The 12,933-nt window shown below is 39.9% G+C and overlaps 1 protein-coding gene across 1 annotated transcript in view; it reads left to right on the top strand.

Moving 5' to 3' along the window:
- The window catches only part of tg (thyroglobulin), a 354,658-nt gene that overhangs the window by 139,031 nt on the left and 202,694 nt on the right, over window positions 1-12,933 (top strand). Inside the window, exons 32-33 of the mRNA XM_043687541.1 lie at window positions 4,995-5,060; window positions 12,693-12,836. Coding sequence (XP_043543476.1) covers window positions 4,995-5,060; window positions 12,693-12,836 — 210 coding nt within the window. The remainder of the gene's footprint in view (window positions 1-4,994; window positions 5,061-12,692; window positions 12,837-12,933) is intronic.

Below are 12,933 nucleotides of genomic sequence, written 5' to 3'. Positions count from 1 at the left end.
TAGTTAGCACTGCTGCCTCACAGCATGGGACCTGGACTCGATCCTACCATCAGGCAACTGTCTGTGTGCAGTTTGCAAATTCTCCCCCCGTACCTGCCTGGGTTTCCTTCAGGTGCTCTGGTTTCCTCCCACAGTCTAAAGATGCGCAGGTTAAGTGGTTTGGCTATGCTAAATTGCCGACAGGGGACATGCCGGCTAGGTAGATTAGCCATGGGAGATGAGGGTGACAGTGATCGAGTAGGGAATGGGTCTGGGTGGGAGGGTCCTCGGATGGTTGGTGTGGACTTAGTGACCAAATGGCTTGCTTCCACACTATAGGGATTCTAGATGGGAAAAAACAGAGATGGCAGATGAACTGTACAGATAATTTGCATTGGCCCTCACTAGAGAAGATACAAGAGCAGCTCAGCAATAACACAAAATCTGGAATTGGGTAGGAACAAGACACTCATGAAAATTACAATTACCGAGGAAGTAGGACTAAGTAAATTGTTGGAATTGCAAGCTGACAAGTCTTCAGGCCCTGATGCCTTTCATTTTAGAATCTTAAAAGAAAGAGCCAGTGAAGTGCATTGATTTGAATTTTCCAAACTCATTAAATTAGGCTAAGGATCATTTAGATTGGAAAATGTCTAATTCCTTTATTCAAAAAGGGAGGGAGGCAGAAATCAGGAAACTGCAGACCAGTTAACTTAACATTTGTCATAAGGAAAATATTAAAAGCTGTTATTAAAGATATTATAACTAGGCACTTTGATAAGTTCAAGTTAATCAGCCAGAGCCAACATGGTTTTGACAAAGGGATATCATGTTTTATTAATTTTTTGGAGTTCTTTGTAGAAAGACATTGACAAGTTAGACCAGAGTGTCTGTTTCCAAGGTGTATACCTCTAAGATCCTATGACTCTAAGTACATGTGCTGTGGATAGAGGGGAACCAGTGGTTGTATTCTATGTAGATATCCAGATGACATTTTATGAAGTACCACATCAAAGATTATTCTGGCAAGTAGAAGGTCATGGATTAGTGGGTAACATGTTGGCATGGATACAAGATTAGCTATTTAACAGGAAACAGTGTGGGAATAAGGGGTCTTTTTCAGGATAGCTAATTTCATAATTGGTATGCCACTGGGTTTGATGGTGGGACTGCAACTCTTTACAATTTACTATTAATCATTTGGATGAAAGGTCAAAAGGTACAGTAGCTAAATTTGCTGATGACACCAAGAAATTGGAAACATAGTTGTCAAGAGGGCATAAGGAGCCTACAAAGAGATATAGATAGATAGGTTAAATAAGTGGGCAAAGATCTGGCAAATGGAGTAAAATGTGGAAAGGTGTGTAATTGTTCATTTTGGCAGGAAGAATTTTTAAAGAAGCATGTTATCTTAATGATGAGAGGTTGCGAATCTCTAAGATGTAGAGACATCTAGGTGTCCTCATGAATGAATCCCAGAAAGTTAATATGCAGGTAGAGCAAGTAATGTTAACATTTATGAGGAAAGCTAATTGAATGTTATGGATTATTGCAAAGGGAATTGAATGCAACAGTAGGGAGGATATAAAATAAGATCATAATGTATAGGAGCAGAATTAGGGCATGTGGCCCACTGAGTCTTCTCCGCCATTCAATCATGGCTGATATGTTTCTCAACTGCATTCTTCTGCCTACTCCCTTTGACCTTTGATCTCCTTATTAATCAAGATCTATCTATCTCTGTCTTAAATACACTCAATAACTTGGCTCCACAGCCTTCTGTAGCAATGAGGTCCACAGATTCACCACTCTGTCGAAAGAAATTCTTCCTCATTTCAGTTCTAAAGGGTGGTCCCTTCATTCTGAGGCTGTGCCCTTGAGTCCAGATCTCTCCTACTAGTGGAAACATCTTCTCCACTTCCACCTCAGCTAGGCTTCTCAGTATTCTGCAAGTTTCAATCAGATCCCTCCTCATCCTTCTAATTTTCAGAGTACAAAGCCAGAGTCCTCATCCACTCCTCATATGACAAGCCCTTCATCCTTGGGATCATTCCTGTAAATCTCCTATGGACCCCCTCCAAGTCCAGCTTAAATACAGTGCCCAAAACAGCTTCCAATATTCCAAATGCAGTCTGACCAGAGCATTTTACAGTCTCAGAAGTATATCACTGCTCTTACATTCTAGTCCTCTGAAAATAAATGTTAAAATTCTGGTATGCTGCTGGTATCTTCACCTGTTCAGTTCCTCCTCTTTGATCCCCATTACTACTTCTCCAGCTTCATTTTCATTTACCACTCTTCTGTCTCTCCAGTCTTTTATATATCTAAGAAAACTCTTGCAAACTTTTATATGATTAGCTAGCTTATGTACATATTTCATATTCTCTCCCCTTTTTATTAGTTGTCCTCTGCTAGTTTTTAAAGGCTTCCCAATCCTATAGCTTCCTATTCATCTTCACCATATTATATACTTTTTGCGTTTATGCTGTTCTTGACCTCCTTGTCAACAATGGTTGCCTTGTCCTCCCCTTTGTATTTTTCTTCGTTCTTCGGATGAATTTCTGTGTGCCTCCTGAATTGCCCCTAGAAACGTCAGTTATACAGGGTATTGATAAGAATGCATCTGGAGGACTGTGCATAGAAGACTGTATAGACTGTAGTTACAGAAGGATGCTGATACATTGGAAGCTGTTCAGAGAAGGTTTGCTAGATAAATACCTGGAATGAGAGAAGTGCCTTATGAGGAAAGACTAGACAGTCTAGGCCTGTAATCTATGGAGTTTAGAAGAGTCAGGGTGACTTAATTAAAACATAAGACCCAGAAGGAAGTTGATTGGATGAATGTCGAAAGGATATTTCCTCTCGTGGGATAATCTAGAACTTAATGTCATTGTTTAAAAATAATGGGGCTCCCATTTAAAATAGAGATGAGGAAACTTTTATTTCTCTGAGGATTGTGCATCTTTGGAATCAACTTCCTCCAAAAGCAATGGATGCCTTTTAACAGGATATTTTTAACAAAAAGGTAAATATATTCTTGATTACGAAGAGGATGAACAATTGTTGGGGATGTGCAGGAACGTAGAGTCAGAGTTAAAATTCTCAGGATCAGCCATGACCTTATTGAATGGTAGAGCAGGCTCAAAGAACAGAGTGGCCTACCCTTGTTCCCTGTTTGTAGGGACCTGCTGCTGAGAAGCAGGTTTCCAAAAGAGGAAAATCTTCCATTGCCTTGTTGTCAGTCCCCTCTTCTTGGCAACTAAAATACCGGATGAACCAAAGCTCTAAAAAAGATAAATTCAGGCTTATGTTCTTTGTTGGAAGGTACAATTTCGGACAATTTTGCACTAACATAATGTCCATCTGTGCATCATTTTTGCCAATTTGAATTCACTCTAAACTGCTTCCAATCTTGTTAGCGTATTATATGTCAGAATATAAATAAATGGAAATCACAACTTTTCCTTCTTAAAGTATGTTAGTTTAAGTTTCTAACCACCATTCGAAGCAGCATGTTAGAAAACAGACATTTTATATTTTTAATGTGACGCTTATAAACAAAAAAAAGTTGGGGAAACAGATTATATATTCCAGATCTCAGTGAGGAGAGGCTTTTCAACATATGGTTTCAAAAGAACACATAAAAATGCTAAGAAAATTACTTAGATTTATGTTGCATCTAAAATTCTGGGTTTAATTTTAACCTGTTTAAAACCAGTATAAATAGAGGAAATTCTCGTCTATTGTTCTTTAGCTTAATGGTGGAATCATTAGAATGAGCCAAAATGTATTTGGCATGGGATCTGAAATACTTGTCTTGTCAAAGGAAGAAATTAGGACAAAAGTAAATATATCTATCAATGTTTACTTGATCTCTTGCCTCAAGATTGGCAGATATTTTTACTCTGTGTTTGTTTTATACCCCAAATTATACATTTCTTTGAAGGGTAAATGTGTCGAAAGTTCTACCATTTGGTGTCAAAATGTAAAGACTAATCTCATGAGACCATCTGATAGTCAGAAAGCAGAGACATTATGAGACATTTATTGGCTACTTCATCCGCTCCGGACTGCACTTACATCGCCATTTTGAAATGTGTAAAGCTTTATTTAGGGATCTAAAAATTTCTAGAGCCTCTAAATATGTTTCTGATAATATTGTATAGTAATACTATTGGCCATGAGGAAGGAACTACTTACTTACTTCAATACTGTGAATTCAGTGAAAGCATATGTAATTGGCACTCATCTTGCAGTTCAGCTTTGCCGCTGTTTTGGCAAATATCCTCTCCTGAAAGTACTTCTGCTCTGAAATCCTTATGTCAGTTTAGGACGCCACCTTCCTGTCCGCCCCCACCCAATCCCTATAGTTCAATATGAGAGCGGATGCCAAAATTGGAATCCCAGCTCGCCATCTTTTTTTGAATTAAAATCCTCAATAGGTATTGCGCGTTTTTGTTAATAAGCCAATTGACCTGAATAGTAGGTGGTTGTCATGATCACGCAGTCAAGAGTGAGAGAGAGCTGTTTATTAAACAACTTTGTTGAAAGATGGGAAGGAGGTATTGGGGACAGTATTCAGGAAGGGGATCTGTGTGCACTGGGGAAACCCACAAGTTGTTAACCTTCTTTTGGGCCTCCAGGTTGCCTACCCTCCAATTCATATCCATCCCAAATAATCTCCCTCACCCTCTCAGGCATTGTGGTCCTTCTCCATCCCCAATCCTATACTTGTATCTCTTTAGTGGCAATGTCCTCTTCATCCCGGAGATGTCCTGCAGTCCCCAATATGTTCTGGCTTTTCTGGAACCCGAGAGCTATTGACCAATCTGATTGGCTGGCAGGCTTTAAGAGTAGAATGGGGAGATATTCTTTAAGCATAACTTCACCATCCCGCTGCAGACAAGCCTGGAAAACTCAATAGAAGAGGCGGTAACACAGATGGTAAAATTGCAAAGGACATGTTCTTTGTTTCTGAATTGTCAGCTAACTCATCTTCCAATTTCCATTCACAGTGAACCAGTGGAAACTTACAGGAAACATTTGCCCCCCTGTCAGCCTTCCTCCACTTCCTCAAAAAGGTACTGTTTTTCCATCTACTTATCTTGCTGCTGAAAAAGCAATTGTAGCAAGCAAATCTTATCGTGCAGAAGTAATATGACACAGAACTCTGGTTGAGCCCTATTGATGTTTTCCGATTGATAAGGGCAAAGATCAGACAGAAGCCAAACCAGAAAGAAGCTGATTCAAGGCTTTGCTATTTATAAAAATTTCCTGGAAATCAAAAGAAATTGGATAAACAGTGTCTGCTTATGGTAGTTCTGATAGATGTTAATGGTCCAGTGGTATGGAGCATAGAAAAGCAATAAGTTCTCCTGGCATCTGAGCCAACATCCTTCATGTGACCAATTTATTCAAAAGTTTATATTTCCTGGTCATTTAGATTAGATTAGATTACTTACAGTGTGGAAACAGGCCCTTCGGCCCAACAAGTCCACACCGACCCGCCGAAGCGCAACCCACCCATACCCCTACATTTACCCCTTTAACCTAACACTATGGGCAATTTAGCATGGCCAATTCACCTGACCCGCACATCTTTGGACTGTGGGAGGAAACCGGAGCACCCGGAGGAAACCCACACAGACACGGGGAGAATGTGCAAACTCCACACAGTCAGTTGCCTGAGTCGGGAATTGAACCCGGGTCTCTGGCGCTGTGAGGCAGCAGTGCTAACCACTGTGCCACCGTGCCGCCCACTAATGCTTATGATAGTTCTGATAGATGTTAATGGTCCAGTGGTATGGAGCATAGAAAAGCAATAAGTTCTCCTGGCAACTGAGCCAACATCCTTCATGTGACCAATTTATTCAAAAGTTTATATTTCCTGGTCATTTACTTCAGGGCTGATTGTGGGATCTCTTGTCAACCAAATCCCTGCTCCATTTGTCTAAATAGGAACATAAGAGTAGGCCATTCATCCCCTCGAGCTTGTTCCACCATTCTAGATCAAGTCTGATCATCCTTCTCAATGCTTTATTCCTATGTTATCCCTCAACCCTTATGTAATTAGTCAGTAGAAATCTATCAATCTCTTTCTTGAACTTGATGACTGGGCTTTCACCAGTCTCTGGGATAGGGAATTCCAAAGATTCACTACCCTTTACTGAAGATATTTTTCCTCATTTCCGTTCTAGTTGGCTTGCCTTATATTCTGAGGCTGTGCCCCCTGATTCTAGACTGCTCAGCCAAGGGCAACAATCTTTCAGCATTTACTCTATATATCCCTTTATGAATTTTTAAACTTTCTATAACATTGCCTCCCATTCTTCTAAACTTCAGAGACTACAGGCCAATCCCTTCAATCTCTCCTCAGAGGACAGGCCAGCTATCCCAGGAATCAATCTGGTGAATCTCTGCTGTGCTTCCTCTGTGGCAACTATATCCTTCCTTAGGCAAGGTGACGGAACTGCCCACAATATTCCAGATGTGGTCTTACTAGTATTCTATACAGTCAAAGCAAGACTTCTTTGAACCTGTACTGAAATCCTCTTGGAATAAAGTCCAGTGTATCCTTTGACTTCCAAATTACTTGCTGTACCTGCATGTTTGCTTTCAGTGACTTGTGAACAAGGACAACTATGTCATTTTGGACATTAGTACTTCCCAATCTCTTGTCATTTAAGAAATATTCTGTGATTTTGTTTATCCAACCAAAGTGCATAATGTTTGTTAGAATTCAGAGGCTTGTGAGCACAATTACCTAATATAGGCAGTCTCCCATTTGTAAGCAACATTGAGATAATTTATTGAGTTTATGAAGCAGCAGTTTGCTACAATACATTATTTATTTAAATGGACCAAGAAAGGAAATTGACAAGCTCTTGCAAATGATGGTGCTTTACCGATCCTGAAGCTGTAGATCTGTAGATTTGATTTATTGCTGTCACGTGTACTGAGATACAGTGAAAAATGTTGTCTTATGTGCTTTATGGCAGATCATATTGTACAAGTGCATCAGGGTAGAATGGAAGAGAAGAGTTTCCTGTGGTTTTGGAGTGGTAGAGTGTTCATCCCTGATCATGGCTTTTAATTCCACATTATTAAAAGATTCGAATTCCACCATCGGCCACGGTTAGATTTGAACCCAGATCCCCAGCTAGTTAACAATGCCACTACATCATCGTCTTCCACACAGGAACCCTCCACAGTCACAGCAACCTAACATGCAGTTACAGCAAGATATATGATTGGCGAACAAAAATGAAGATGTCTTATTACAGTTACAAGAGTATTGATACAGATTACTCTGAAAAACTACATTCTGTTCTGTTCTCTTTGCCTAGGGAAGGGAATACTTGCTTCAGAGAGAGTGAATGAAGATTTACTAGACAAATGTTTAACCAGTGAGCAGTGATTGAGTAGACAAGGCTTATATTCCATGGAATGTAGAAAAATTGTGAGCTGATCTAATTAAAACATATAAAAATGCTTAAGGATATTGACAAGGTTAGATCTTGATAAGAAGTTACTAATTGCTGCAGAATCTACAAGATGAAGTCTCAATTGCAAATGAGATGATCGGCCACTCAGGGTTGAGATGAGAATAAATTTCTTCATTTGAAAAGTTTTGTGACTTTGGAATTTTCTTTCCAGTGTTGTGAAGGCTCAATCATTGCATATTATTCACAACAGAGCTTGGTACTTTTTTTTTCAGGCGTTACCGAAGGGATTAAACTGGGAATTTTGGCAGTCATGATCCTGTTGAATGCCTAAGCAGACCTAAAGTGTCAAATAGCTTACTGCAGTGTTTCTTTCAAATGTTCTTTTGACTCTCTTGCTCCTCAGATGCTGCCTGACCTGCTGTGCTTTTTTCAGTGCCTCACTTCATCAACTCTGACTTCTCCAGCATCTGCAATTCTCACTGTCTCCAAGTCTTTCTGAGCACCAGACCTTAGGAAAGATACATTAACATGAAGAAGTGCAGCATAGATAAATAAATAAATAAACAAAAACTATATCCACTGTTAGGGAGTCCAGACCTAGAGGGTACAATCTTGAATTTGGAGCCAGACTTTTACAACAAAGAGTTGGTGTACATTAATACTTCTCTTTTACAAAGAAAGTGATGCTAGACCATTTTTCATTTTTTCTTTAAATTTAAATTGATTTTTAAAAGGTTATTAGGGACTAGCACACACATTAATTCTCAGGCCAGCCATGATCTTTTCTTTTATTCACCCATGGGATATGGGTGTCATTGGCTGGGACAGCATTTATTGACCAACTGCAGTTGGCCTTGCAAAGGTGGTGCCATCTTGAATGGTAGAACAGGCATATTCTGTTCCTTTGTTCCTATATTTTAAGCTATGATATAGTGCAATAACTCAGCACATTAATTAGGGCACAAGTCATTTGTGATTCCCTGTCAGAGAGAAACAACGCTGCCCTGAGATTACCCACCCACTGCACCACAGGAAACGCTCTCACCTCTGCCTTTCACAGAGGAACCACAAACTTCCTGGATACTTCCCCTCCTACAATCATGAGGTGCATTTGTTACTTCTGAAACAAAACCACTGGTCAAACATTCATTGATCTGTGCTGAATGGTCACCATTCTAATCTCTATTCAAATCACTGGGATGATATGCAGCTCAGTGTACTCCAAGCACCTGCAATGGAGTTAAAGATGTGAGGATATTCTTTGAATAAGTGGCCATCTGTATATACTCTGTCAGGTATACATAATATGAAGGGTAAAAAGAAAGACTTCTATTTCAGTGAAACCTTTCATTATTTCAGTATATGCCAAACTGCTACAAAGCAAATGAATATTTCTCCAGTGCAACCATAATGTGTGGAATGTTGTAGCCAATCTGTAAATAGCAAAACCCCACATATAGCAAGGCCAAATTGTATGTTTGGCTTCTGTTAATTGATATAGATTTGTCAGGTAAAATTGACTGCCCTTCTTTAAATAACGTTATAGCATCTTTCATGGCCATCTGAGAAATGTTGAAACAGGATAAGACAGGGTAGTGGGTGTATAATGCATAGTTAACACCACAATTCCAGTTTTTGTTTGCTCCTGTCAGAGCTATCCTCATGGTTTATTCTGAAAATAGACAGGCAAGAGGTTAAAACAAGAAGCTGTCATGATTTTTCTCCAATCTAGTAAACAATGGTAATAGCATTTATGTTATGAAGTGGTTAGCATACTAAATTAATCTTTAGAGTGAGGTAACTACTGTGAAGGCAAGCTCGCAGTTATCTGAGATCTTAACACATGGCTATCAGAGCAGGTCAAAGGCTAGGAATTCCGCAGAATGTAACTCACCTCCTGATCCCCTAAAGCCTGTCCACTATCTACAAGACACAAGTCAGGTGTGCCCCACTTTCCTGGATGAATGAAACTCCAGCAGCACTCAAGCAGTGTGGTACGTTCCATCACAAAGCAGCTCCCACTTTATTGGCACCACATCCTCACATATTCATTCCCTGCACCATGGATGCACACAATGAGCCATGTATATGATCTGTAAGATGTCCTTCAGAAATTCACCGAATTTCCTGAGACAGCATCTTCCAAACCAATCACCATCACCATCCAGGAGAACAAAAGTGGCAGATACATGGGAATCTGCAAGTTCCGCTTCAAGCAACTCAGCAACCTGTTTTGAAATTGAATTGTGTTCCTTTACTGCCTTTGAAATGAAATTTTTGAACTTGCTCCCTAAAAGCATTGTGGGTGTACCCACTAAATGAACTTCAGCAGTTCAAGAAGACAGCTGACCACCACTTTTTCAATAGCAGTTAAGGATGACAGTAAATGCTGGCCCAGCCAGCAATCCCATATTCCCTGATGAATAAACAAAACAGAGATAAGGTGAGACAAATGATCAATTGGTCAGTTTTAATGTGTCTCAGTCAAATAATGACACAAAATCATTAACATCTCATCCGAAGGTTAGAAGTTCTGGTAATGAAATGTTCCTTCAACACTTCATTGGGCTGTCAGCCTTGATGATTCACTCAATCTTTGAAAAAGGCTTGTGAGAATGGCAGGAGTAACATGCTGCTTGATTTCTTTTTAAAGCTGCAAATTGCTACTTTGAAATCACCTCTATTTGCATCTTAAATATATTGTGACACAGTCAAGCTATATACAAGCTACAGGCTTTTAGCTTTTGCATAGCATTGTGGAGTGTTCAGCAAAGAAATAGCCCATTCAGCACAATAATCTTTCTCGGTGTTGATACTGGGTTGGAACGGCTGTTTGTGATGCAGAATGAGTCAATTCCCATAACCAAGGCCACAGTGAAGGCACTGCCTCTCAGCCTCTCCCCTCCCCTGAGGTATGGTGACTCTCAACCCACCACCAGTTCTCGCCCTCTCTTTTGTCTTTCCTCATTCTCTATTTCTGTCAAAGAGAGATCAACCGATGATCCTCTGGGAATATCTGTGGTCACCTCACTGATCCTTGTGAAATTCATGTTTCTGCCTTCCTCCTTCTGAGTAGCCACTCATTCTAACATTTTAAAATTGGGATTCATAATATGAGTTGAAACTTTTCAGTGCTGCTTCATCAGCATGAACATAGAAGAATGAGAATCTCAATGGAATACTTCCTATGCTCCTGACCCTGCTGGAAGTAAATTGGATCCATAGTCCAAGTCGCTCCTTTTTCCCCATATTGCTTGATTCCATCACTGATTAAACATGTCTGTCCCAGCCTTGAATATACTTTGCAACCCAATCTCTGCAGCAGTCTGTGGGTAAGAAAAGATGCAGCCTCCTACCACTTGTGAGAAGAAATTTCTCCTCATTGAAGTCCCAACTGGACAACACTTGGAAACCATGCTCCCTGGTCCTAGACTATGCCACAATGGGTGTTAAAACAGATGAGAAGAATTTTTTTTCTCTCAGTTGGAAGTGAATGTATACAATTCTTTATTGCAGGGAGTTGTCAAGGTTGGATCATTAAGTATCTTCAATTTAATCAGAGAGGGAATCAATACTTATGAGGATAAGACATGAAAATGGAGTTGAGGTTAATCAGATCAGCCATAATCTCATTGAATCGTGGAGCAGACCTGATGGTTACTTCTGCTCCTACCTTGTATAGTGTTATAAAGAGGAGAAATCCTTCTCATCTCCATTCTAAGTGGTTAACCCTTACTCTGAGAATATACCTACTTGTCCTAGACTCTCCCACAAGGGAAAAAAACCCTCTCCTCATTTGCCCTAAGAATCTTGTGTGTTTCAAAAAGATTTTCTCTCATTCTTCCAAACTCCAATGAAGCCCATTCAACTCAAACTCTTCTCCTAGGACAATATCTCCACACCCAGAATCAACACAATGAACCCTCTCTGGACTGCCTCTAATCCCAGTATGTCCTTTCTTAGCTAAGGGGAATAAAACTGTTCACAATGCTATAGCTGTAGTCAGATGAGTAGTTTGTATAGGTTTACCAAGACTCCCCTATTTGTACAGTCCCAATTAATTCTAGTATTCCTGTAAGTATCACGATATTACTGTTGTTTCAACTTTGATGCTTAATTGTCCAGAATGCTGTTATCAGATTGCTGAGCACAAAGGGATTCTGTCCCATTGGCTCTATTGGCTTTTGTAAACCTCTTGATTTAATACAACAACATTCTGCCACACTTCAGTTTGATTTCCCTGTATCACACTTTGAGACAAGGATCCCACATTTCCAATTTACAACTGCTTTTGTCTCTTCTCCTGATAATTTCAGGGAGAGGATGCAGAGCCGACTCCAAGGAAATTCAATATCCTTTTCTGTTGGAGTGCCTTCTCCCTTCCTAGGAATAGCCTATAATTGTTAGTGGATATGCAACTGCTTCTATGGACACTGGGAGAACATGCCCCTCTATCGGTTAGATACCATGTTCACCTCCATCTCCAGGGAAAAAACATTATTTTGGCCTTAGCCATGGAAAAAGAGTCCTTCTACTTCTTGTCTCACAACCTCAAGAGCCACGAACTATGATACTGAGTGAGGAAGGTAATCATTCTGGTGTTATACTTCTCTGTTGCCATTTTTAAATTATTCACCGCCTCCCTCCTTCTGAAGTTGCTGGAGTTTTCTGCCATGGAACTCACACAGCTAGCCATGTTCTATGTCCATACAATTCCATACCCACAAGCTCTATCTGCAGTCACTAGGCAGATTAGGGACTGATTGTAGAATCCTATCTCATATAATATCCTTGACTTAAAAGCAGTTTGATTTGTTGCAGAGCTGCTATTTCTGAGATCAGCTACCTCAGCAGTCTAAGATCTTCTCGGTCTGTAACATGGATTAGAGAAAATTACTAAACCAATCAGGAGCTAACTGGACCATACCTATATAAGCTAATGACATTTAGGGTCTGGATGATAAATTTCTTGTAATTTGATTTCCTTTCCCTCTTTTGCTTTTCTTCTTTCATTTCTTTCTCTATCTCTTGCTCTCCCTTTGTTGCTCTCTTTCTCTCTCTCCTCCCACCTGTTTTGACAGAATATATCACTATCTCATTTATTGTACATACAGAATTGAGAATTCTTTTACAGTGAATGAGGTCAAGCTGAAACATATCAGACACCATCGTTACTCACACTCCTTAGGACTTATAGCATTTGAGTTTTATGGTGCATTGAATGCATTTTCAAACTATCAGTAATTTAACTGTTATGGTTGTTTGCAGTGCTACTGAATAACTGGAACATCCTCAAGGTATCCACAGGCCTCGATCCCACAATAACCTTTTTTGATGTATTGCACATCGATAGTGACAGTCCTGTGATGACTGAAGATTTCAGAAACTATGCCAGAGACAGGTGCCTGTCAGGTGAGCACACATAAACAGCTGATCCTTACGTCAAGGGTCTTCCTACTGCATTATTATTTAAGAGTGACTTTCTCAGACCAAAATGGTACACATTACT

The sequence above is a fragment of the Chiloscyllium plagiosum genome, chromosome 4 (assembly GCF_004010195.1).
Source record: "Chiloscyllium plagiosum isolate BGI_BamShark_2017 chromosome 4, ASM401019v2, whole genome shotgun sequence".
In the NCBI taxonomy this organism is placed as follows: domain Eukaryota; kingdom Metazoa; phylum Chordata; class Chondrichthyes; order Orectolobiformes; family Hemiscylliidae; genus Chiloscyllium; species Chiloscyllium plagiosum.
This window is presented reverse-complemented; position numbering and strand designations above follow the sequence as displayed.